Raw genomic sequence first — 26325 nt, 5'->3', positions numbered from 1 at the left:
TGAAGTGCATGCTCAGTCCTCCATGCAATGTGAGGAATCCAGGTTTGAAATTGGAGCTATATCTAAAGTAATTTTCCACGTGACTGTTCAGGAAGTTCAAACCCCACATTGGGGATGTCCAAACCTTGGGTGCATCTTAAGTCAGCCCCCCCCCCCCCCGGACCAGATTTCACTAAACCAGGATTTACACCTGATTAACCACGCTGTTGCTCACAAACATTCAGGAGCCAATAAACCCCATACAACGTAATCCTATGCTTATTCAGCAGTAAGATCCACAACGTTAATCAGTATGCAGCCCTTAAGAGAAAGTTAAAATTCATCAATGCTTGATGGCAAATTGGAACTTATTCCACTTCCTGCTGCCTTTGAAGCCTAAGTGTTTCCTGTACAATGAGACTTACTGTCCTTTTGGATTTGAACATGAAAAGACACCTCCACAGCCAGTCGCTCAAGAACAAGGCATGCAATCCGGAACAAAGTGTTCCAATAGTCATTTGCCTTCCAAAATATTGGAGTGCTGTTTCCCTCACTTTATCACCAGGATACTCTGACAGGCATCCTTTTCTCTCTCCAACTGCCAATCTCTATCTAGATCTGGGCCAGGGGCAGAGAGTGGGACTGACACTAAAATGTTTCCTGTCCCTTCGGTCTAATTGGAAGCTGGATTTCAGTTTTGTTCTTTGTTTCTGTTGCTGGTTTCTTGTTTTGTTTTTTAATGAAAAGGTCTACGCTTTCTTTCATATGAAAAAGTTTTTATTTTGAGAACTTCAGTTTGCACATTATACAAAAGTGTGGCAACATTCAGCAACTCTAAAAGTTACTTTCTCAAACAATATGATACATTTTGTAAAAAAGACTAAAGCATATCTGTTGGAAAAAAGTTTGTTCCAGTCTGTCCAATGTGAAAAGTGATTCTAATGATCATCCCTGTTATATCCTGAGGTATTGAGCTGCTGAGTTTTTGTACTGTTGAGGCAAGACTGATTCACTCCCACCCTCTTGTACAAACCAAGTATTTCCATTTAAAAACAAGATACTAGTTACATGTCTAAGAACAAGATTCAGAATTAGCAAAAACGTGGTAGTAGAAAAATTACACAGCTGGATGCCACATTAATGATCTAGAGGAGCTACAGCATTCCATTTCATAATCACAAAAACAACATCTTGTTGGTGTTGATAAAAATTTCAGTGCTTTCTCTTTTTTTTCCTTTTTTTTTTAAAGATCAAAGCTCAGTCTTTCAGCAAAAATAAAACGGACCCAAAAAGGCACTTCCAAATGGCTTTCATTTGTTTCCCCATATGACACTCCAGGGAGGAGGCGGGAGCACCTGGCTTGGTAGGTATGCAGAGACCGAGGTAATAACTTTTAACTTTTACACAAAAGCCCTTAAGCGATAGAGAAAAGGTTTCAACAGTTGATACAAAATGAGGGGGAAATAGGGAGTTCTCAAATTACCTGGGTGGCAAAGCCCTAGGCAGAAAAGTCAATTCACACAAAAAAATATCAAAAATGCTGCCAGAAAAGTCTTAAAAATAAAAATTTATGGCCAAAATCCATAGGCTCCAACAGATTGTTCTAGCAAGCAAGCCAGGTAACTGGGGTGGTTTGTTTTTGTTTTTTTAAAAAGAGAGCAAACACCACCCCTTTAGAAACTATTGTCCTACCTTGTAGCACATACACAACAAACAGTTTGTAATTCCCTAAAATCTGCTCCTATCAAGGTTTTAACATTTTTTTTCTTTAGCCAAGAACGCATTCACACAAAAATACACAAATAGGTTCCTTTATTTTTGGCAGGGGCAGACAGGGGGCAATGGGGACAGAAGCTTTTCTGAAAAAGCTATTTAAATAAAGCCCCACCAAAACACCATTTAAAAGTTTTTTGAAAGGGGGAGCACAGGAAATGAGAAGTGCTTTTTTGGAATCACCGTCCATTGCCGTACCCTGGGAAGAGCTGATTTAGGAGAGTCTGCAGCATTTCGTTAACTTCCATTGTGTAGTTTTTGCCAAGATCGTTACGACATGCTGGGCAGCTGTAGACTTCTGCTCGGAAGGATCTGTCCAGGCAGTCCTGGGAGGAACCCAATAAAGACATCATGAAGAGGCTTTACCAGCTGTGCTCATATAAAGTCTCTCACAACAGTGAGCCACTTCAGATTTAGCTATAGCTACCCGGGGAGTGCAGAAAAAAAAGGAGGAGACTGGATTTATATCCTGTCCTTCACTTGAGGAGTCTCAGAACAGCCTACAATCTCCGTCCCTTTCTCTCCCCACAACAAACAAACTTGTAAGGTAGGTGAGGCTGAGAGAGCTGTGAGTGACTGAAGGTCAGCCAGATGGATGCATGTGGATGAGTGGGCGAATCAAACCCATTTCTCCAGTTTAGAGTCCATCGCTCTTAACCACTACACCAGACTAGCTCTCAGTGAAATCATCTCTCTGTCCTCTGCCAACACCCAGAGGTCAAGGGCCAGTGGAAGCCCCTCCCCCCACACAAAGGGCACTGGCAAAAGGAAGCAGCATCCGACCCATCTGCCTTCTCCGCCTTTCCCTCCACTCTCCTCTCTCCTTTTGTATCTGGTCTTTTTAGTCTGTGAGCCTCAAGGCACAGACCTGTGTTGATTAAGATAGCTGCTTTGGGAGATAAGCATGTTAAAAGGGGGAGGAATTAATAGTTGCTTATAGGTGAGGAATTCCAGAAATGGGAACTTGTGTGATGTGCCTGAACTTCTGCTGGGAGAGAACAATGAAGCCCAAATTGTCTTTTAACGCATTCTTTACAGAAGGGTGTGTGCACCCTAAGCACTTGGCGTGCCTCTCACCATTCTACATTTCAAAGCTGCTTCTAGCCTTCTTTGTTAAAATCTACATATTTACAAACAGGCCAAGAATCCCCAAATGCAGCACTGGCCTAGGCAATCTTCTTTCCCATTTCCAGTTGTTTCTTGTATTATACCTGGGGGCCTCCTGTTTTGTCTTTCTCTCTCCCCCTTGGTTTCACTAAGCAGTGATGCTATGGTGTAGGACAGGAGAAGGGAAAGACTGGTGGAGCAGGAGGGAGAGGAGTTTTGCTTCTATGCTGTGCAATACTATAACAGCATTTATTAAAATTAAGGTATATTATAGGGTGCAAAATAACCCACGGGGTTAGTGGGCTGAACCTACAGCCATTTGGTCTTCCTTGGTGCTAAGCCCAGATGGATCAGGGTTTTTTTGTTTTGCTCAGAAGGATATAGTCATCTTTTATGCAAAATAAAAATCTGAGGCGGCTTCCTCACCTAGAACTGACTATGTGTCCTGCCAGACCCTTTTAGCTCTACCTCTAACAGAAACAGAATGAAATCCCCCACTTGTATAGCTGCTTGCTGTGAATCTGTAGAGACTAAACTGCTTATTGGTGAAATCTGGATTGAGTCTAGAGGACTCCCAGAGGTGGGAGATCAGCTGCAGCTGCTCACCTTGCATACATTGTGTTGACACACAGTTGTGATTGGCTGAAACACCACCTCCTGACAGCAAATGCACAAAAATGTTTCTTCCACTTTCTTCAGGAATTTCTGCCGTGGAAAAGGAGTTCAGAGTTAATAGTAATTCTGCTCCCCCTTTTCACCCTGCTGGAAACACTATATGCTGCAGAACTGCTCAGAAAAGTACAATCTTCTACACACCAAACATATTATACTGTCAAGATAAGAGGAGAGAAGGGAGTGGGGTAGGAATGACTTTGTAGAAGAGAGTCAGGTGTGGTAGGCAGATGAGGCAGAGGGTTCAAGAAAGGCTGCAGTGGTGAACAAGGGGCTTGAAACAAAGGGGAGAAGCCTGGCAAAACAAAGGAAGTAATTCCAGGCAAAGACAGCAGAATAAAAGGTAACAAAAGAGAAACAGACCAACACATAATCTTGTGCAGGAGGGCAGAATGTAGTGGGAAGTGAAAAGAGATCAAGAGAATAAACTGTCTGCTGGTAACTGCATAGCAGCACCAGAGGAACATTTCAAGCCCAGTCTCCTCTCTACATTGCACTGTTCTCTTTTAATTTTTTTGACATGGGATTCATAGAATCATTGGAAGGAACCTCCAGGGTCATCTAGTCCAATTCCCTACACAATGTAGGAAAAGCACAAGTACCTCCCCCTGCCCTCCCCTCTCATGACCTGCCTAAGTTCACAGAATCAGCATTGCTGTCAGATGGCCACCTAGCCTCTGTTTAAAAACCTCCAAAGGAGGAACACCCACCACCTCCCAAGAAAGCCTGCTCCACAGAGGAACCGCTCTGTCAGGAAGTTCTTCCTAATGTTTAGCCTAATGTTACGCATTCACAAGTGGTATTCCCATCTGTGACATGAAGTGGTAGGTGCTGCTGTCACGGCTGGACTCTACCACTTCTATTTCAAGTGTACATGTAGCAATTATTATGGGAGTTCAGATATATGTAGTCTGTCCTGTATATTTGAACTCCTATCATAATCTGGCCATGGCTTACAGGATGGGCTGGGTAAAGCTATTTTTGATGCATAAAAGTGTTCTAGCCAAAAATGACCACCACTGTCAATAAAGCCATATCTAGCCAAGCCAAATGAGAACACCCGCAGCACTTACCGGTCCATCCTTGAGGGCTTCCAGAGCTTCATCCCATAGCTTGGCATTAGCTTTGTCGGCTTTAATCCCAGCTTTCTGCTGGGGAGTAAGTTTGTAAGCCTCCACTTTAGTCTTCTTTGGTGTGGTGGCTGGAGACTCAGAGAGCTGTGTCCCATTTGCTGGAGAAGAAAATGCAAGTGTAAAAATGGGGAGGTGGGCTGGGGGAGGGAGAAGGGAAGAGAGACAGAGGGAGAGAGAGAGGGAGGGAGAGAGAAAGGGGAAGAGAGAGGGGGGGACGGGGGGGGGAGAAACCACTGGGTATGGCTACCTACCAGATTTTCTTTTCCTCTTTCCTTTGTCTGGAGTTTCAAATTCTTCTTCAACTATACTGTCATTTTCTTTATCTTTATTTGCAACAGCTTCTAGATAGCCTTCAGGATACTAAATTGGGAAGAGGATAAAGGTTAGCTTTTATACAATCAACAGCCCTCATTCCCAAATCTTTCTCTTGCTGCTGGTGGAAAAAAGTATACTGATCTAGATGTGATGATCCTGCATTGTGCAGGAGGTTGGACTAGATGACCTTGGAGGTCCCTTCCAACTCTACGATTCTATGATCTGGCAAGGCTCATCTGGTGTTTCTTTTCACCTAACCCAATTGTCAACTGCAAGTTTGCTAACCAACCACAGCATTGCTCTGGCTTCTGCTGATGCCAAAGGGACAAGTTGTGCACCTGTGCAGCAGCAGAAGAGATAAAGGGTGGGATGCTGCAAGAAAACTACTGAGAGACTTGCACAGTCAGACTAGCACATGAACAGAACCGGTGCATGTTTTTGGCATCTGTTTTACTTTACAGGTTGCCTCTTAAGGTGCTATTTCCTCTACCGGCCAGCAGAAAAAATCATAGCATCTTCCACTGTAGCTTGTGTGCTACAAGTTCACACAAATTATTCTCAATGTTTTCAAGCTCTTTAGTCAGAGGAAGAGGCAACTGCCATTCTGAAGACACCAGTGGAAAACCCACTACAGCAGAGCAACAGGGGCATTGGAAAATCACCAATGGGATCACCACTGCATTTTAAAACCAAAGCCACTTTGAGGACTTTCAGAGTAAAAAGCAGGACATGGCCTGAAACAAATGCTGGCTAGAAGCAAGCATGGTATACTGTTCCATTTGGAGATTTCAACCTCTGAATCTCACACAAGACAGCAAAAGCCTTTCAGAGCCTCACTCACAATTGTGTGAATAACACTATGGCAGGAGAGAAAACTTTGCATCAAAATACGGTTTAATGTTTGGTGTAATGGTTAAGTATGTGGACTCTTATCTGGGAGAACCGGGTTTGATTCCCCACTCCTCCACTTGCACTGCTGGAATGGTCTTGGGTCAGCCAGAGCTCTCTTATCTGGGAGAACCGGGTTTGATTCCCCACTTCTCCACTTGCAGCTGCTGGAATGGCCTTGGGTCAGCCAGAGCTCTCGTAGTTGTCCTTGAAAGGGCAGCTGCTGCAAGAGTTCTCAGCCCCACCTACCTCGCAACAGACCTATCTGTCTATTGTGGGGTTGGGGGGGAAGTAAAGGAGATTGTGACTGCTCTGAGACTCAAGAGTATAAGACAGGATATAAATCCAATATCTAAGTGCATTTATACACTAGATCAGTGGCCCGCAACCTTTTTGGTACCAGGGACCGGTTTTGTGGAAGCCAATTTTTCCACGGACTGTTGGGGGTGGGGATGCTGGGGGTTTTGCTGCCCCAGGCTGCCCCCATCCTGTCCCTGCCCCCCATGGGGCTCTTTAAATAAGGAGTAGGTGAAGGTCTCTGCCTTGCTCCGCAGCCCGGTTGCTAACAGGCCATGGACCACTACCGGTCCATAGCCTGGGAGTTGAGGACCGACCCCTGCACTGCTGGCTACTAGAAACACCAGACCTTCACTACGTTTCCCAGGTTCTCTCACAAGAGCTACATGCAGTCTGGCTGGTGGTGGTGGAAAGTGCCATCAAGTCACAGTTGACATGGCAACCCCTCATGGAGATGAACAGACATGGTTTGCCTCTGCATTGTAAGTCGTGACCCTGGTATTCCTTGGAGGTCTTCCATCCAAATATTAACCAAGGCCAACACTGCTTAGATCTGATGAGATCGGGATAGCCTGGGCCATCCAGGTCAGGGTACAAGCCATTCAAGAAAAGGCACACTACAATTCAGCAATTCACAACATGGTATACCTGCATGGTCAGCCCAAGTTTCTTCATCCTCTCTTTTCCTTCTCGGGTCCAGGGGGCTGGCTCCTCATCATCTCTCCTGAGAAGATAACGCCACACTAGGAACCCAGATTTCCCTGTTTCAGGCCAGTACTTCACAACCTTAGGTAAGTGGAGGGGGGTGGGGAAGAAGAGAGAAAAAGGCATTTGAGAATTCCCATCCCTTCTCAAGAGTTCCAATTCTACAACTACCTCCTCTACACAAAGCAATGTGTTTGTGTTTTACCTTGTATATGCCATCGTATCTGTTCCCCTCGTCAGGGGCATATTTGCTGTGTCTGCCCCCCTTCGCGTTCCGCACCACTCTGACTGGCCTCCCAGATCTCCAGTCCTTCGCCTCCGCCCCCTCCTTATCATTGATTGGAGCACTGCAGTTCAGCGCTAGAGCCCTGTAGGTATCAAACATGCATCAGCATAAGGGGCTTGCACCCTTGGTTGAAGAAACAACCTACAATTCATTGCTGGTGGAGAGAACAGAAGACAAGAGGGTATTTTCTCTAGCAAGGTCATGTCACCGGAGTCTATCTATTTTATTCTACAGAAGTCATCAACATCGGGTTTTGCGATAATCGGTAATAAATGGCTTGAAAAAGAAGCCAAGTGAATGGGAAACTCCATGAGTTTCCTTCCATGGAGACAGATCAAGGTGGGTAGCCATGTTCGTCTGTCTCTAGCAAGAGAAAAGAGCCAAAGTCCAGGAGCACCTTCAAGACTAAAAATCTGTGGCAGGGGAGGAGCTTTCATGAGTCACTACTCTGAAGAAGTGAACAGTGATTCTCAAAAGCTCTTGCCCTGCCACAAATTTGATGACTCTTTAAACTGCTACTGGACTCTTGCCCATTAATCCCTGTACCAATAAGAGGATCCTCCATGAAAAAAGGCCTCAGACTACCAGATTATAGAAGTGGCAACTTGCAACCACCTTCTCGTACTCCCTGAGATATCTGACAAAACAGGAGTTATGGGGAGACTCCAAGAGGTTTTTCTTTTTCCCCACACTCACTTGTAACTAGCTCTTCCCCCTGAAATGGGGCCGGTCTTGCTCAGTGCTCAAAAGACTGTATGCTCCAAGCAAATAAAAAGAAGCTGGGTGGCCACCTGACAGCAATGAAGATCCTGTGAATTTAGGGGGAGGTATTTGTGAGTTTCCTGCATTGTGCAGGGGGGTGGACTAGATTACCCTGGAGGTCCCTTCCAACTCTATGATTCTAAATAAGCAAAGCCCTATTGATGCACAGAAGAGCCACAACATGGTTTGGGCTGTGAAGTTCAACATGCTGAAGACCTCATCTTTTGTTGACATGCACTGTAAAACCCTTGGCATTTATGGCTGTAACAATACATTTCAAAATATGGCAGTGTGTATAAATTAATCTGGGCTCCAATCCCAACAATCGTGGGATTAGGGAGGAAAGGAATGATATTTCTGTTTTCTGATGCATGTCATTTCTTTTGCAATCTGAAAATATGAATTCCCCTAAAAAGATGAAACTCTAACAAGAGAGAACAGGATACAAGTGAGGAAGCATGTGGGGCATAACTAGTGAGTTGCAGAAACAAAAGACATAGCTGTGCACATTATCCAACTACCTCCTTTCAAGCACAAGATGTTGTGACAATTACCAGTAACTGAGTAACAAATCATATTTGCCCCTCCCCTATGACAACCAGAAGCAGAATAGCACACAAAAATATGTGGGTTATAGAGGCACAAAACTTATGGAGTGCATTAGCACTGACACATAGTCTCTACTTAGATCTCAAGAACAACCTGGGGAGGGGGCTGCATTGCTAAGCACATCTTACAGATGTCTCATAAGATTTATCTTGAAGGAACAACAGTTTGGGATCAAATCATTTTTCTGCAAGAATGTCCACTTCATCCACCAGAGATGACATGCGCCCTCCCACTGTCAATATACAAGTCAGAAGGTGCAGCGCTTGCTAGAGGGGCTGAGCACTCTTTCAACCACTCTTTGTATGAGTAAATACAGACACTGAAGTGAGTTCAGGGGATTTTATTCCAGGATCTAATGTGGTGCTCCAGGAATTGTTTAAAGTTTAAGATGGGTGGCCATACAAGGAAATACTGAGGCGCTGGAGGCATTTTTAGAGATTTCCACACGTGCAGAGGAAGGAAGCTGATCTGCTGCTTAAATTTCTAAATCAGAGTGGCCTGTAGCTTGCCTCTCCTGAGAAAAGGCAACCCAAAACAGTGGCTAAGAATAGAAGAAAAATTAAGTGCCACGGCATGGGCAAGAACCAGAAGACCTGTAGAAATATAAAGGCTTTCTTTGAAGAAGAAAAGTGTCGTTTCCCAGAGACAGTGCTGTTAGATTTTGCCTGCTCCTGATGTTCTATAAATCCCTTAGAAGCACACTTGCTGTTTTCCTCACCTGTTCATGTTGGTGAGCTTCTGATCACAAGACTGTTCAGCTGTTCGCTTGTTTCCAGAAAGGTCACGGCCTCCACTCCCAGTGTAAGTGAACGAATTCCCATGATCCTGAAACACATTCAATCTTGGGCTAGGAAAAATCCACATCACTTCCTTGCTGCCTGACCCAAGTATGCTGACACCTCAATATTCTGACACTTGCCTCTCGCTCCAGTATGTACTTACGGTTTTTAGTATTATTATAACTATGGCACACTAGGACTTCAGCATCTTGAGGGTTTTTTCCCCCAACCTGGCTTTAACTGTAGGTGTGTTCTAGCACGCAGGCACTGCGATAATGCTGTGACTGTATCCCACCACATAGGCAAGATTTGAATCCAGGATTTTCATGCCCAGCTGCATCACACTGTGGCCTTGGCCACAGCAACTGTATCTGAGCAGCCAATTGCCCTGTCTCTGCTCCAGTGATGTCACTTACTATGTCATCTTCATAGCCTCCTGCCAGGACCAGAGAATAAGCACCATCGTTGCTTCTTCCATGGATACCTGCCACGTGTGGCCTGTGGACACCAGATTCGCTCACCTGCAGACAGACAAGCACAAGTATCAAAAGTTCATAGCTGTTCTGAACAACACAATTTTCAGTGTGGGCAGAACTTCATGGTAGTATTCAATTAAAAATCTATGAGCCCTGCTGAGTTCAGACAACTGCTTGCACATGGGCACCGAAAGGTATGCACAGCAATGGTGCCTGGCTGCCAATCTCACCCATCCCCATTCCACTGCTGGCTCTTCTCTCTTCCTGCTGAAGACGGCAGCCTCTCACCTGGACTCTGAACTTCCACATGGTGCCAACAGGAACCCCAGGGATTGGTCCATAATGATTTGACGGGACAATGGTACATTCTCTTGAGCGTCCCACACATGCCATGCCCTTTAAAAGAAACAATGAGCACCACTTCAAGGAGAAGGAATAGCCACAAATGAACTCCAGAACCCAGCATTTGCAGAAAGAGGACATATGGGACTTCCAAGCAGTAGTCCTCAAGTGAAACCTTATTTCAAGGTTCCCATCAGCTGGCTTGTGGAGCCAACAGAGTAAAAGAAATGTCAAGGGGGAAAAGAGACAATGCCAAAAAGGCCGTTAATCAACCCTCAAAAATCTACCCACATGCAATTTGGGGGGGGGGGGGGGGAGAAGATCCTTGAAATCTTCATATAGGCTCTGGGAATTATCTACACAATAGAGTAGCCACCACAGAAGCATCCCAGAAAGATGAGAAGGTAACTTTGCCTCCTGATCTTCTGTAATGTGGACGTAAACCTCTGTAAAACAGCAGATAGCAATCTTCACCTGGAGTCCTCAAGCCGAGCCCGAATCCTTGCTTACTGCCAGTCCCTGAACACTCCCACAACAGAGGCCAGCCACCACAAGGGCATTAGCAGACATTCCAGGTACTCAGCTACCAGTTGAGGCATGCAGGCATGTTCTAAAAGGAAGCTCTCACACATATGCAGCCAACTGCCATGCAGGACTGCAAGGTTGGTGTTTGATGTCCTAGACAAGGCAAGACAAACCCACCTTGCCCCAGTCCCGCTGAGAGGATGAGTTGGCAGATGCCATCTTAGCTTTCTTTTTGCTTTCTTTCAGCTTCTCCCCAGCCAACACCACCTCGCTCGCATCATTCCGACACTCAGGGCAGTACCTACAGAAGTGTTCACAGGTTAAAGGAACAGATATTTATCACCCCATTTTTACCTGCAGCAGTAGGAGATAGTACCACACAGCCCGTTTCACCATTCCAAACCCAGTTACTGGATATATTGCAATTCGTTATGGCAGCCTTGCAAGCGACGTGTCTGGATCACAGAAAACAATCCTGGTGCACATGAAATCTGACCAGTGCATTTCTTTGAAAAACAACAATCTTCCATCCAGAGGTTTGGGGTGTTTTTTTAAAAAAATTCAGGCATTTTATAGTACTTAAAGGCAAGCAAAGCTAACAAACTAAAAAAGACAGAACTCTCACACAATCCGGTGCTTCTCAATAGCCCTGCACCCAGAGAACTCTTGCTCAGAGTAAGACAGATGACACAGGGGAAGTGGCTTTAGCGTACCTCAAGGGGTGCAGAGAAGTGTTGAATGAACACTATATCCCTCCCATCCCATAGGACACCCACAGCAACTTACACAGGGGATACCCCATTTTAGCCTCAAAAGCCATCCTGAGAACCAGTGACTTGCCCAGCACAGTCTAGTGAGCTTCATGGCTGAGCAAAGACTTGAACGAGGGTATCTGGTTCAAGAATGCAACTCCTCTAAATGCAGTCACAAGTACACACAGTGGATGGACTCAAGGTCCATGCGGACTCCCTAGATTCTGTCCTAATACATAGGAAGGGGTGTGAACTTTCAGGGTTCTGAGAGTGTGTACTTTCAGCCACATCTGTGCCTGCTTTGCTTTCAGTGCTTTAGCACATGATGGTAACCTTCCCTCTGAGAATCAAGGCATCTTCCATCCACTTTCTGACAATCCAACCATCCATGCACCAGGGTCTGTAGCTCCCATCGGCCTGCAAAGCTAACTTAGAGACTCTGAGGGTTCATCTAGCCCAGTAATGCCCCCCCTCAAACTAACAGGGGTTCTCCCACCCTCCCTCTCACAATCCTTCAACTGGTGAGATGAGAGACTGAACCTGGGATGTTCCACACCACAGAGCATGTGCTCCACAGCCAAGCTATGGCTCTTCCCCCAAGTGCTCAGTGCAAAAAAAGAGGACCAGACTGCAATTCCCAGAGGACAGGACTTTGGCATTTTTAAATAATCGGCTAGACTGTGTTTATACTACAAGGTGTGCAGAGCAGTCTATCTGATGCTACAGTCCTGTCCTCTGGGAACTCCAGTCTGGTCTTATTAGAGGAAGATTGATGATAGTGCAGCATAGGTTCCCCAGTGTTTTCCAGGCAGCAAACGGGTAAATGAGGCTTCTCCCAGAGAGGTGCTGCCAGATAGTTTAAGATCTGGCTCACAGGGAAGATTTCTCCATTCAAAAGAGAGGGCAGTCTGTAAGCGCGCCAAGAGCCTTCTACAATAGTTTCCGATTCCCGTAATGGCTCCCCAACAGTTCTGGGATTTCTCTTGAGACTGCAGCCAGCTCACTTAAGGCCCAAAGCTGCTACCCTTCCCAGGGCTAATGTCCAGTCCCAGGTCAACAGTGTGAACTACTTTGGTAGAGGCACCTTTCACAACTTACCAGTCATCATCATCAGGTATCCTGCTAAGAGGAGGGTTAAGACAATAGATGTGGAAAGCCATGTCACACTCGTCACACATCAGCTGCTTCTCGGGGCTCTCTTTCCCGCCACACACATAACAGGCGCACATCCGGCAGGGCTTGTTATGATTGTCCTTGCAGTGCTTACACACTGGTCCGCTCTGCCCTGAAGAGATTCAAAAGCACACAGCCCACGTGTGAATGGTCCGAAGAGAGTGCTGGCTTTAGATGTCCCCACACAAGCCATAACTAACTAATGGCATGAACTGCCTCAATTCTTAGAAGGGACATTTCACCAGCCAAAAGAATTAGGGCCTCTGGGAAGGACACCATGGCAAGGGGAAGACCAGTTCAGTCTCCAGCCACCAGCCAGAGAAGCAAGCACCGAGAGACCACTTCCTCCTCCCTGCCAGAAAGAACCCTCCTCCCACAGTCATTTACCCCAGGAGGAAAAGATGGGAAAAGGTTAAGGTGGCCTCTGTCCACAAACAAAGGATAAACAACAACAGGAGGATGCTCTCCCCACCCTCCCCCACACACCTTCAACCAAGCAAGACAATCAGTAATGAAAAATCAGTTTGGCCCTAATCAAATACCAACGGCAACCATCTCCCTTAGCTACCTGTCTTCTTCGTTCACCCCATGCCTCTTTCCTTGAGCAGTTAAGTCTTTTTACACTGTAAGCCCGATACAATCCCCACAGGCAAAAAGTCTTATTGGCAAGCCTTTAAATATATGGGACCTCCATGTTCAGAAGTGGCTGACCACCAGCTGCCTCCATCTGGAGCTGACCACCAGCTGTCCAGCACTGGAGTCCTGACCCAGCAGGGTGGCCCCTGGGTCCTTTTCAGCCACAGCTATCCCTCCAACACTAAAGCAGAGAAAAGCCACTTTAGAGAACAGGAAGAAAGGGGACTCACTTTTCATTGGGCTGTCAGCAGTTAGTGGGACAGCGCATCCAGGTTTTTCAATCTTGTAGATCTCATCCACAAGGGTAATTCGACAGTCATTTAAAGTATTTCCAGAATTACTATAGAGGAAGCAAATCAAAACAGGCAATTAGAACTAAACTGACAGTTGGACACAAAGAAAATTTGCTTATGGTCAGTAGGAAAACAGGAAAAGAAGGAATCTGGCTGGCTGCTTTGCAACCAAGGAAAAGCAGACAGAAGCCTTGCATTTACAACCCCTATAGCTGCATCTGTCTTTTCCCCCTCCCCCAAATTCAGGGCTTAGATCAAGGATTACAATAAATAAGAATCTGTGGTGGTAGGGACCCTTTCAAGTTTGGGGTTTGCTACTTACCCAAGAACTATCTTGGCATACAACTCCTTGTATGTTCGGGTTTCACGTTTTTGTAGGATCTTGGCATCGTACCAAAATCCCCTCTCTTTTGGATCATCCGGGTTGTAATTCAACATGACATAATCTCCTATTTCAAGTTCCTCCCACTTCAGAATTGTCCTGGCACGAGCACGCACATCTTTGGAGCTCAGCTGGATGACACCATTCTCTGGGTAGCTTAAGATGAACACCACACAAACAAGCTTAATACAACCCACCATAAAGCAAGAGAGATGTTCCAAAATATGCCACTTTCCTTAAGCATTTGCATTTCTAGCAAGCTGCAAGCAGTACAGTTCTTTAAAACAGAAGTTGTCAGATAGTGTAATGGCTGACTTTGGAAGGGAATTGAAGATAGATTTCTTTCTTGTCGGGGGGGGGGGGGTGGCCCTCAAAACAGTCTCATTTACAGCCCTGAAAGTTAAGAAGAGTCAGAAGAAAGCCTCAGCCCCTCCCCTATAGCCAAAGTGGCCCTTGAGTAGTTTAGGAACAGCTATTGAAAGGGACAGGCTACAAGCCAGAGCCTCACTATGCATTATGGAAGATGGAGTTAATTCTCCCAAGTACAGCCATCTGCAGCTGGGCGCCATAGCCACAGGTCTGCTGAGATGAATTGCTGTTGCACTATTTACCGTACTTTCTCTTAACATATTATCCATTATTATTTATTATTTTGGCATTTAAGCAGCAAGGGAGGCCTCACACTCTCTTCCGGCTGCACATTCCCCAGTTTCCACAGCAGAGTGCATCATTTCACAGCACAGCTTCTTTCCCACATCTCAGACAGGAAACTTACTTTTACAAAAACCAGCAGCTACACCTAGTTCTCCTGGAGGGCCATGAAGAGCGCTGGATCAGCCCCTCACCTCCACAGGCTGTCAAGAAATCTTGCCACAGTCCCTGCTTTACCCATTAACTTAGCACCCAAGAAATCTGGTAGATTCAATCAAAAGCCAATGACCACCACCCCCAGGTCCTGGCCTAAACACACACAATACTGTCCCCAACCAGCACTGGTTTTCTTTCTGCACAAGGAAGCCAGCACAACTTACAGCAGAAACCAATGACATGCAAGACCTCAGCCAGAACTTCAGTGGCTGCAGCACTCAAGCTCTAAGCACCTGCGAGGCAGCAACCTGCAAGCAGAAGGGACTCTCATATCCCTGCACACAGTGCAAGCAGAGGGGGAGACTAGGAGCGTACCATTTTTCCAAGCAGCAGCATTTAAGAAGCACTACAGTGATCTAGTGAACTACAGAGCTCATATCCCCCCTCCCCCCAAACCTTGCATTTTAAAAGGCACCCAGATCTCAGTTGACCAGAAACTGCCAGCTAGCTGCCACAGTTCCCTCTCTGCCTTGAACACTCCTGCAGTGGCCCAGGATTAGCTCCAGCTTCAGAGACAAGGTGCTCGCTAGGGAACTTCCCACAAGGCACTTCAAAAGCACTCACTCTTCATATTTCACATGATATATAACATCCTCTTTGGCAACAGCTTCCGGAAGCGCAGATTCCTCATCGCTCTCGTTCACCTTGCCGGTCGTCTTCTCTTTCAGAGTCACATTTACAACCTGTGCTTCGAACCAGGCCCCCATGCTCGTATCACGAGCATCCACCAGCTCATTGATCTGAAAGCAATAACAACAATAAAAATGCCCATTTGCATTTGTTGCCATCAATCTAACCTTGAAACTACTCAACGGCAAACTCTGAGGTTGCTTTTTCCCCCCTATCTCAAACAGCAACACTGAAGAAAAGGCATCACTTTCCTACAGAATACCTTCAGATCCTGTTACACCACAGGGAGCCAAACAGCATTACACATGGCACAGGTGACAAGGGGAGAGTGCTGCTTCTAAGCAGAAGAGGAAGGCCTGGTTATGCTATACAACCGACTCATACAATCCTCCCTGCTCACTTCGCCAGTGCTGTGCTACCGTCTGCTCCCTGGTTCTACAGGCCAAACTACTCAGATGCAGGGGCCCAGCCCATTTATGGACTGCAGGGTATACTAGTTTCATACGAAAGAGCCAGTCACTCCATTATTATTCTAACATTCATCTGTTACAGCAACCCAGAGCTTATCCTGGGTTTTCTGCCTGCCACAACCTACTGTCTAGATTATATGAGAGATATTGCTAATAATAAAGGAGAGATATTGCTAATAATAAACTGGCCAATTACAGTGTGGATGGATGATCAGGTGCTTTACCAGTGAATAATTTAATTATAAGCCACCTAAAGCAGAACTCTGAAGAGGCAGCACAGAAACAGGCCACCTGCCAACAAGGCAGGCATCTCACTACTCACAGGACTGTCTAAGTATACAGAAAAATGTGGCTTAAATAACAAAAAAAAAACCCCAGCCCAAGGAGGACTAAAAATGCTCTAGAATCTTCAAAACACCTGCACATCAGAGGTTTCAGGGGTGGAGGGAAATCAGACTGCTTCAGCCCTCAGGAGCATAAAAGAATCCTGAGATTCAACAAAAAACAGTGTTTAATAAACACGGATATCCACTAAAATCACCTTTTGGTAGCTGGAAATAATTTTCTCAAGTCAGCCTAGAGCTGAGGATATTTTACGGCACTGCACTAGTTACACTCTCTTTCCTTTACCACAGCAAATCCCAGGAGACCATCTAACAATTCTTTGCACTCTCACTATGCTACTGGCTTAAACTAGTTTCACGCTTCTTCCTTTGCCACAAGAAATCCCAGGAGACCATCTAACAGAATTCTCTGCACTCTCACCAACCCTCCCCACAACACTTTTTGAAAGAAACCACAGTAGTGAAAGTAGAATGCAACTTCTTTATGCCACACTCCTTTGTCAGAAGATGCTGTCTGGATTGCAGAATGAGACTTGATTCTTTCTTAACATGCTTTGAGGGTTTATATATTTAGTGGCTTTTGCTACAGACCACCACCTTAAGCATCTTTAACAAGGAAAATGTTTAAATGTTTAAAATATTAAAATAGCATTAATAATGTATTCACGTGGCATAAAAAAAGTATCAGTGGATACATTTGTAATTGTTCTCTTCTAAGCATACGCTTTACCTCTTGGAAACAACTCTTCTATTATTTTGTGAATTTTAAAGAGTAAACTGAAAACCTTCTAACCTTGTAGTATCCAAATCCTGGGTCCACCAAGTTCACCAGGTCAGCCTGAGCAGATGTGCTTGGCTGCCCCTCCATCTCCAAAGCCCCTTCCCCATTATTGGAACTCTTGTCAGACTCGCTTTGCCCAGAGCCGCAGCCAGAATCCGTGTCTGAAAGTTCGGAGTCCTTTTCTTTGCTGGCCAGAGGCAGAACGCTGGGGCTCTGTCTGACCAGCAGCTGAACAATATCGTTTAAGCCAACATTGTAATCAAAAAGGGAATGGCCATCCTCCATCTGTAGAAGAGTTAGAAAAGAAAACACTGATTATTTAGAGATGTTCCACAACCAACTGGAAGTTAATTTATTAGTTGCTCTGATTCTCATGTACCCAAAGGAGAAAAGCCGCAACTGATTAAAGATTCTTTGTTTTAATTCCTAGGGCTGCCAGCTTTGGTTTCATGACTGTCTTTCCACCAGTGCATTTAAAAAGAAAGTGAATGGAATTTTGCTGCAACTCTGCAATTTGTTGTATCAAGGCCTAAGATGACCAACTCCATTCCAGCATAGATCCAAGTGGGCAGCTGTGTTGGTCTAAAGACAAGCCGCACCTTTAAGACCAACTAACACTAACACACACAGACCCCAATTTGTGTTTCTTTTAATCTGCTAAAAACATTCCCATGACTCTACATACCAACTCACTGCCCACTTTCTCTATATTAAGGGCTGCTGGCCATTCCATTTTTGCCTGATGAAGTCTGCTTAGAGCTTACATTCTGAATAAAACTTGTCCCCTGCAATGGTTCACAATGGTTAACGATCTGTTCTTCCTGTCCAACTAGCATCCTGTATCCTCCTGCAATTATCAAAAATCTCACCCACGAATTCTTTCACTTCAGTATTACCTGCATGGGGGGGGGGGGGCATGAATTTCACCTAGTGAAGCAGCTGAGGACATAAACACTGCTGGAAGTCTCAGATGGAAGCCATTTGGCGACCTACCCCCTTTACTTCCCTGTCTTGCAGGGATGCTAGAAGAGTTACTGAAAAGATGCATTGAAAATACTTATAAACTAATCAAATTAAATAAATACCTAATACCTGCTGGGCTATTTTGTTCATCTGAATACTGTAATTGACTTTTATTATTATATGATTTTATTGTGATTTTATTATTATGTTGTGCTCCCCCCTCCTATGGGGGAATGGGTGAATATAAATAAACTAATAATAATAATAATAAAGTGCACTGTAATTCTATAAAGCATATATCCTGGTTATTCTGTTAAGACCCATAACACCAGGTGGTTGTCCACAACAACCCCAAACAAAACAAAATTCACACATTAAGTACCTTTTTCATCCATAGGAGCTAATATAACTGATACCAGACTATACAACAAAGCTTAGCCCTTTCTATCTCTCAGGGTCAGGAAGGTCAAGGAAAGTCCAGGGAAGCTAAGGTGACTCAGAGTCCAGGAAGCTGAGTTCTGATAGGTTCTATTTAGAATTTGATAGTGTATAAACATTCCAAAAGACAAGAGGCAAAAGACATGTATAGCATTAGCTGCACAAGGAAGGTCATATCACCAGAAGCATTCTAAAGCCTCCTGGGAAATAAAACCAAAGATTCAACAGCAGAGGCTGATTACTATAAAAATTGCAATAGCATAAGTTTAGCAGAGAACTGACGTTCAATCCAGCCCTAATTCCGCAACAGTTACCCAGCTCTGAGGTTCAGTTCTGTGCTTCAGTGGTAACTGGTACATGTGATGGGGAGCTGTAATTGTGATCTAAAAGTCCAGCCCAACAACCCATGCCTCTATAAAATACGAAGATAAGTTTACCATTATGAAATCAAATCTCAATGTGTTCAGAAGACAATAGGAATAGGTTATCTGGTTTTTTTATTCCAGACTTGGCAATAAATTACTTGGGAATTTCCTCTTTTTACATTCAATAACTATTCATTTACTTTTACCCACATATATTTAATAATGATATTATAGGTCAAATGATATTTTCCAACAACCCTCATTTCTGAAATCATAAAAATAAATTTCATACTAGTTCAAATAAACACTCGTATCATGGCATAATGGTTTGCACTCTGTTAGCACAAACAAATGCTCAGACTAGTTCCACATCCACCAATAATAATAATACTTCTGAACTTCTAACCAGGTATTACAGGAATCCGAAGGGGGGGGGGGAGGTGTTTAAAAAACAAGGAAAAAGTATTACAAAACTGGATTCCTCATTTCCCCAACACATGGTAAACTTCTCTGTCTTTAAGCCAGGTAATACTAATTTTTGCTTCAACAAACCAAGCTCCTCTGAAAATTAAAAGAATACGGAAAATCTTGACACACTTCCATTCATTTCCTAGTTAAGAATGCGAGGTCCCTTCTCGTTTCTGCCACCACCAGGCCTTCATTTCTTTACAGTTCCATCCCTCTCAGAGACTTCCCAGCAAATAGCCATCAGCCACGTGTTTGCAGCTCAGTTTTCTGTTAGGCACACCGTACACTCTCTTTGGGACAAGTTTGTCCATATGCATTTGGAACACAACAGTGAACCTCAAAGCAAAGTTCAGTTAATTGATTTCAGATTATGGTGCCTAGGCAACACAACTGGTATAGATCTGGTTGTGTTGTTCAGGCAACACAACTGGTATAAAATACTTGGCTGGGTCGCTGACTTGCAGCAAGCATCAAGCTCCAGCCTCATTTAAACACTGAAAGGTATTTCTGTTTGGCAAGAGGCCAATGCAACCCAATATACACAGCAGCACTTAAGTCTCTCAGCACCACAAAGACCCTCAGCAGCACCCACGGGCAGAGAGCACAGCACTAGCATGAGCTAGAGCCACAGCACAGCCTCAGCAGCACATAGGGCTGCCTTCAAAGCCTCACTCAGTACCATGTGCTAAAGCAAACCTTACCCAGAGCACATCTCCATAGTTTTTTAAAAACAATAAAAAACTTTCTGAATCAGTGACTTACAGTCTCCTTTATCTTCTTCCCCCACAAAAGATACCTTGTGAGGTGGGTAGGGTTGAGAAAGCTCTCCCAGAAGCTGCCCTTTCAAGGACAACTCTGTGAAAACTTGACTGACCCAAGGCCATTCCAGCACTTGCAAGTGGAGTGGGGAATCAAACCCAGTTCTCCCAGATAAGAGTCCCAAACTGGCTCTCAAATTTAAAATGTTATCCATCACCTTTAATTGCCCTAAGACCAGGATACCTGTAGAACCACTCACTCATTTATGAAATTCTATTAAGGTTTGTTTTTTTTCAAAAGCAGAGATCCATCTCTACACTCAAGGTACCTCTCCTTTCTCCAGAGGCAAGAGGGGTGGGTTGCCAGAGACAGGGTTTGTTCAGCACCACCACCATGCCTATAGAACTCCCTCCATAACTGTGTGTCTGGCATGTGTCCTTTCATGTTCTGTCAGGACACTTCCACACACCCAGGCTTTTTAAATTGCTTGTGCTGGGCTAATGGCTTTCCCTCCAGGACAGTTGGGGCTATTATTATCTGTTGGGTAGAACTGTACAGCTGTCTCATTGACTAATATTTTATTGACCATCATTTCATTGTTACAAAGAGCAATAGAAGTGAAGTAAGCACTGACTTATGAAAGCTCCTCCCCTGCCAAAAATGTTAAGTCTTAAAGGTGCTCCTGGACTCTTGCTGTTTTCTACTGCTGCAGACTAACACAGCGACCCATCTTGATCTATCTGAAGACATGAGAAGTGAATCACAAAAGCTCATCCTCTGCCACAAATGTTGCTGTCTTTAAGGTGCTCCTGGACTCCTGGTCTTTCTTACTGCTACAGACAAACGTGGCTACCCATCTTGATCAGTCTCATTTTATTCCTATGATGCTTGATAGCCATAGGTTTATAGTCATTCTAAAAGCCCCATCAAAAAAAATATTTTTAAAAAAAACAACCTTTGCATTTCCTCAGGGGGCAAATTGAAATGCAACTCCTATCACTGCAAGCTCCAGCAATCTTCTCCCATTTTTGCATGACAAAACAGAAACTGGGAGAGATCTTTATTCTCAAGCACTCTCCAAGTTAGAATAAATTATGCCCCACCCATTTGTAACCTGAAAGAGCGGGGGAACCATTCCCTTTGTCAAGTGAGACAACACCCTACAAAGCAGGCAGCAAAACAATGGCAGTATGATAACCCCTTCCCTCTAATTGATGCAATTTCTTTCAGCCCAATATACCCTACATATTTCTGAAGTTCACAGACTATTGCTATCCTGTGGCAGGGGTGGGGGGAATCAAATACATATAACAAAGATGCAGAATATCAGTCACATCAACTCTTTTCCAAACCATGTGATGCAACGGACATTCAGTTAGAACCCGCACTCAAAAATGGAAATAAATTAACAGATGCTTGTATGGTTAAGGACTCAGAAGTCTGTACCAAAGAGCAGCAATGCTTTCTGTTGCACTTTCTACATGCTGAGGTTTGAACGTTTGAAAGACTTCTAACCAACTCATCCCCACAAACCTAAATAGACCACTTTTGTTATTTTCTTTTTTAAGTGGGAGACTCTGTTGCCCCTCAGTTTCTCAAAGGCTACCGAGTGAATACTTATATATAAGCTGAGCTTCAGGCAAAGCCAGCCCCACAGTGAAGCCCAACCTCCTATGTATGCATCTCCTACAACCAAGTTTTGGGACACCATGCACTAAAACATGTCTTCTCTTTGCAAGGTGCATTATTTATGGACCATTCATTAATTTTGTTTTCTTCCAGTCATAAGGTTTTAAAATCCTCAATCAAGGCAGCACTGCTTCCCCACCAGCACTATCCCAAAGCAGAGACGGACAGCCAACAAGCACATGCCCACAGGCCACATTCAGAACCCACCTGGTTCCCCCACCTCTCTGCAGGAACGTGACACTGCTTCTCAGGGCCACAGAAATGTTAAGGCCCACACACATATATACACTCACTACCCAAGGGAGGCCCACAACCATTGTTAGCTGCTAAGAGTTTTACAACAGAAAAGCTATCCCAGGGTTCTGCAAACACACCTTTCTGTTTATCCCTAAAGTTAAAAGATTATCCTTAAGGAACAACAAACAGAAGGTAGCCTTCTAAGCAGAAGTCTGCAGGCAGCAGTTTTCACGTGGACATTCTACCTTCTGAAAACCCTTTCCTTTTTGAGCCGTTTGTCAAGGAATCTCCAAGAGTTTGCCACAGAACACTTCTGTTGCAGAACCAGCTAAGCCATGTTCTAGGATGCCAGACCATTCCATTTAGGAAGATGAATAGGCTTTGGTATTATTCCAAGCAAACTGAGGTCATGCTAAACCTTCCTTTCTGGACACTGACAAGAAAAAAACAGCACTGACTGGAAATATGTGTTTCAGGGAAGTGCTACCTTTTCCACTGAGGCAGCCCCTAAAATAGGGATGTAAATTTTGCTTTAAAAAGCAACCAGTTTCAACGTTAACAAGCTTAGTCTATCTTTTGTGAAGAGATTCCAGGCATTACTCCTTTTTGCACACTCCATCTTCACGACTGTGTGCGATGGGCTGCCAGGATCATGATCAGATTGCTGCTACCAGGGGCACTAGGAACATCCCCAAGGATCACTAACAATTATTGTGAAATGCTGAAAGAACTTTTGAAAACCCACCTGATTTACACTGTATACAGTTTTATACAGTTTTTTAAGTATAGCGCCAGTTTTTACATTTAATGTTTTTTGTAATGTTGTGTCTATAACGTATTTGTTTTTAAATGCCATTTGGCCTGTTAGCTGCCCTGAGTCCATTCGCAAAGAGGGCGGAATATAAATGTGATGTAATAAATAATAAATATAGGTGGGGAGGGGAGAAGCAGCTCTAACCCACCATCCCACTTTCCCCCTCTTCCATACTCTCAGCCTCTGAAAGGATGCCCTGGGTAGTGTGCCACCTCCTGCCCAAGAGGGAGTCTTGCTAGCACAGCTCTACCCCTTGTTTAGAACATCTGCACACAATCACAAAACCAGCCTCAAGCTAGCAGCAGCAAGTCCACAGAGTGACTCGGGCCACACCCAAAGGTTGATCGTGCCAGACCCCTAACTCCCCAAAAGGGGGAGACTAACCGGTCCTCTGCAGGCCGCATGGTGCCATAAACCCTGTAAAAACTGCCCTAAAAAGTGACCAATCTCTACCAAGGCACCAACCCAAAGCCAATTCCTCAATCCACTGATATGCTATGCAGGGTAGGCAAAAAACACCTCCCAGTCACCAGCCAAACAGCCGGGGAGTAAAAAATTCCTACCCAGCCCCTCCAAAAAGAGGCGACCAGCGATTGGCTACATAACAGGGCGGGCGGGAGGGCCAAACTCGCAGAGAGGACTGCAGAGATGGGGAACGGAGGCTTCAATAGAAGCGTTGAAGCCCCGCCCCCTCCAGACGCGCTTGAAAGCGCGCCGTCTCCCTGGGGAGGGGGGGGTGCAAAATCTCCCCTGCAGCCACGCTGCAACGCGGCGGGCTGCAGAAAGCTCCGTTATGAGCTGGGGGAAATCAAGCTGTATTTGGATAAGGAAGGCAAAGAATGCAACAGGTTTATGTAGAGGAGCCTAAAGAAAAACTAGAGGACAAAACATACAGAGCTGCGAACAGTCTCCAACAAAACAAACATTCTGACACTGTCCTCAGTACACTTGTCCTAGCATTGACTGACTTCAGTCCCAAGTCTTGAAAAGATGGACATTCCCTTTCAACCTCTGTGGGAAATGCAAGGATTTTCCTGTTCAAAGGGGTTTTAAATAGGCTGCTTAAAATACCGCCTCTCTCCTGGAGACTGGTCTACTCCTTGGATTAACTGAAAAAAGGGGTTCTAAGGTCTGAGGATAATTATACAATAATTGTATAAAGGAATATTGCATACATGATACAAGAATTATAAAACCATAATAAGCCCACATAACAATACTATAAAAAGTAATTTAGACTGATAACAATTATGCACACACACACAGAATGATAGCAAATCTTCAAGACGAGCTTGCAGCAATGGCGGAGAGGACAGTGAAGGCTCTTGCCAGGAAAGATGCTATGTGTCATCAGAAGTTCCATACTCTCAGCCAGGACACTGAAGCAAACACTGAAGAAATTAGGGCTTTGAAAGAGCAGGTTAGGGCAGCTTTTCAAGGGGTGCTTTCAGAATGTGATAGCAGGCAACAGTCCCATGTTAGAGAATGACTGCCAGGGTGGGGGAGTATTTTTCTGTGTATTAAAAGCCTCAGAAGTACCCCATGCTGGATTTCAGGCCAGTCTTACTTGTAGTGCCACTAAGCGTTCTTCTGGGCAGGCACTGCACGCTAGCACAGCTGGCAAGGGCATCTTTGACCCACTGCTCAACCAGCTCTGTGTCCTTGCATTACCACGAGGAGGTATCAACGTATTTTCCTCTCAAATGCTTAACATATGAATGCTAAATAAATATCGCTTGTTCAATCATTTAGTCTTTTAATAGTTTATAGTGCCTGCCCAGTAAGTTTCCAGCAACACAAGGAATCCCCACAGCAGCTCAGAACCAACTTAATTCACATGTCTTGAGTTTTTTTAACATATGATTAAAAATCTCCACCATGAAAAACATTTTGCTAAAGCCAAAGTAGATTTTGGCTTTAGCAAAATATAAATCTTGTGCAACAGCCTCAAGCAAAGATTTTGATAACTCTCCAGGGACTGATAAGTCATGTAAACACATCTCTCTCTTCAGCTGTCTTGATTGATAGCAGTTACTTGGGGGGAGGGCGGCAGTTTGAGAGGAAGTAGCATGTAGCAGTCTCCTAGGCAGCCAAGCCTCTAAGGGCTCTAGCCATCAAAACTAGTACCCTAATCACAAGACAGCAAAGCTGTAACACACACTAGCGTTCCCTTATCAAAGGAAAAAAAGGACAAGGAGCAAAAATGTACTTGCACCAAGCAAGTCTTAGCTACAATGGTTCTCATTTTCGAAATCCCTGAAATTGTCCTGGACATTCAAAGAATAACAAGTGGCAGAGCATGCATGCTTCAGAAGTTCAGACTGCTCCATTAATCGAAACAGACAAAACAGCTAAATGCCAAGAGGCATTTATTTCCCTACTGAAGACAAAAGCATTTTACCTATCATGCCGAACCATATTTACAGAACTAGAAACAGCAACAAGGAAGCGATATGGTACACCAACAGCCAATCCAGAGCATTGTTTGGCAAAGTCGCTAGATGGCAGTGCAATTCAAGACATTTCCCTCTACTTTTAAGGAAGTTAACCAACAAACTTGCTTCTAAAATTCCCCCATCAGTCCACACAAGCTGCTCAAAAGAAGCTGCCAGTCAGATTCACACAAATTCTAAACCCCCCAGTCACCCATTTATCACTTAGTTACACCATACTGCTCCTTCCAAATCTAAGAGCCACCAGTAACAACCAGAATCAATGCAGCTGCTAACAGCTGCCAAGATGAAAAGAAACCAGAAGCACGCTGACCTGCCAGTTTCCATCTAGCAGACACAACAGTTTCAGCCACACTCCATGAAAACAAAACAATTGTTTAAACTTAATTTACAAGGTGCAATGTCCACCAATGTACTTTTCAGCATTAACTTATCTCCTAACTTTGTTGTCCTTTTACATTCTTTGTTTCACACAACACAGAAAGGTTTGGAGTGGGGTCAAGAGACTCTAGTAAATGGTGATGGGGAGAGAAGGAGACCAGTACCTGTTTGCCTCTGTAGAAGAGCCTTTGTCTATCCGGTGCCACTCTGAACACTTTATAAACCCTTTCCCGGAGATCCTCCACTTTTGTCAACTTGGAAAGGGAGTCCATTCGATGAGTTTCCTTCCCATCCATGGTACGCACTTGGATCCACATTTTGGCAGTATCTCTGTAAGAGGACAAGCACAGACAGCAGGTTTAAAACATGGAAGCGGTTTTGGTAAGGAGTGGGGAATGAGGAGACGTATCTCCACCCTCCACAGCCCAGCCCATACACACAATCACCCATCACAATTTCAAACCTAAGATTTCATTCACTTCCAAGCACAGCATTTCTCGCCAATACTATCAAACCTACTAGTAGGGCTGAACGGTCTTCTCGTAAGCATGCATGCTCATGAAAGTTTATACCCAGAATCAAATTTTGTTGGTTTCAAACGTGCCACTGGACTTAGATTTTTTCTTAATCCTGATTGAACCATCTCCTTCCCGCCAGCCATTCCCCTATAATCTAGTGGCGCCTTCCCGCCACAACTGCCTGTGAAGTCCCTCCGTCCCCTCCCCCACTGCCCACGCCAGACCACTATGCCACAGCCCCCCCCCCACAACCCCTTTCCAGGC

The 26325-nt window shown here is 44.6% G+C and overlaps 1 protein-coding gene across 1 annotated transcript; it reads right to left on the bottom strand.

The window, feature by feature from the left end:
- Positions 1–734: 734 nt before the first annotated feature.
- Positions 735–25913, bottom strand: UHRF1 (ubiquitin like with PHD and ring finger domains 1). Its single transcript, XM_060232873.1, has 16 exons — positions 25708–25913; positions 16989–17261; positions 15316–15491; positions 13825–14040; positions 13440–13549; positions 12499–12685; positions 10826–10949; positions 10070–10177; positions 9722–9826; positions 9245–9351; positions 7075–7237; positions 6813–6950; positions 4916–5024; positions 4605–4762; positions 3466–3564; positions 735–2078 (listed from the first exon to the last, which is right to left on the bottom strand). Exons 1-16 carry the CDS (start codon positions 25858–25860, stop codon positions 1932–1934), a joined length of 2373 nt encoding a protein of 790 aa, XP_060088856.1. The 5' UTR covers positions 25861–25913; the 3' UTR covers positions 735–1931.
- Between the last annotated feature and the right edge of the window lie 412 nt (positions 25914–26325).

This window comes from Heteronotia binoei, chromosome 2 (assembly GCF_032191835.1).
Source record: "Heteronotia binoei isolate CCM8104 ecotype False Entrance Well chromosome 2, APGP_CSIRO_Hbin_v1, whole genome shotgun sequence".
In the NCBI taxonomy this organism is placed as follows: Eukaryota; Metazoa; Chordata; class Lepidosauria; order Squamata; family Gekkonidae; genus Heteronotia; species Heteronotia binoei.
This window is presented reverse-complemented; position numbering and strand designations above follow the sequence as displayed.

Excerpts from the sequence above, each read along its gene's own strand:
- UHRF1 (XM_060232873.1), bottom strand. The coding sequence starts at position 25,860 with ATGTGGATCCAAGTGCGTACCATGGATGGGAAGGAAACTCATCGAATG. Across the intron at positions 12,686-13,439 it reads TGCTGACAGCCCAATGAAAA|GGCAGAGCGGACCAGTGTGT; the intron begins GTGAGTCCCCTT and ends GAATCTCTTCAG. Across the intron at positions 3,565-4,604 it reads AAGCCCTCAAGGATGGACCG|AAATTCCTGAAGAAAGTGGA; the intron begins GTAAGTGCTGCG and ends TTTCCACGGCAG.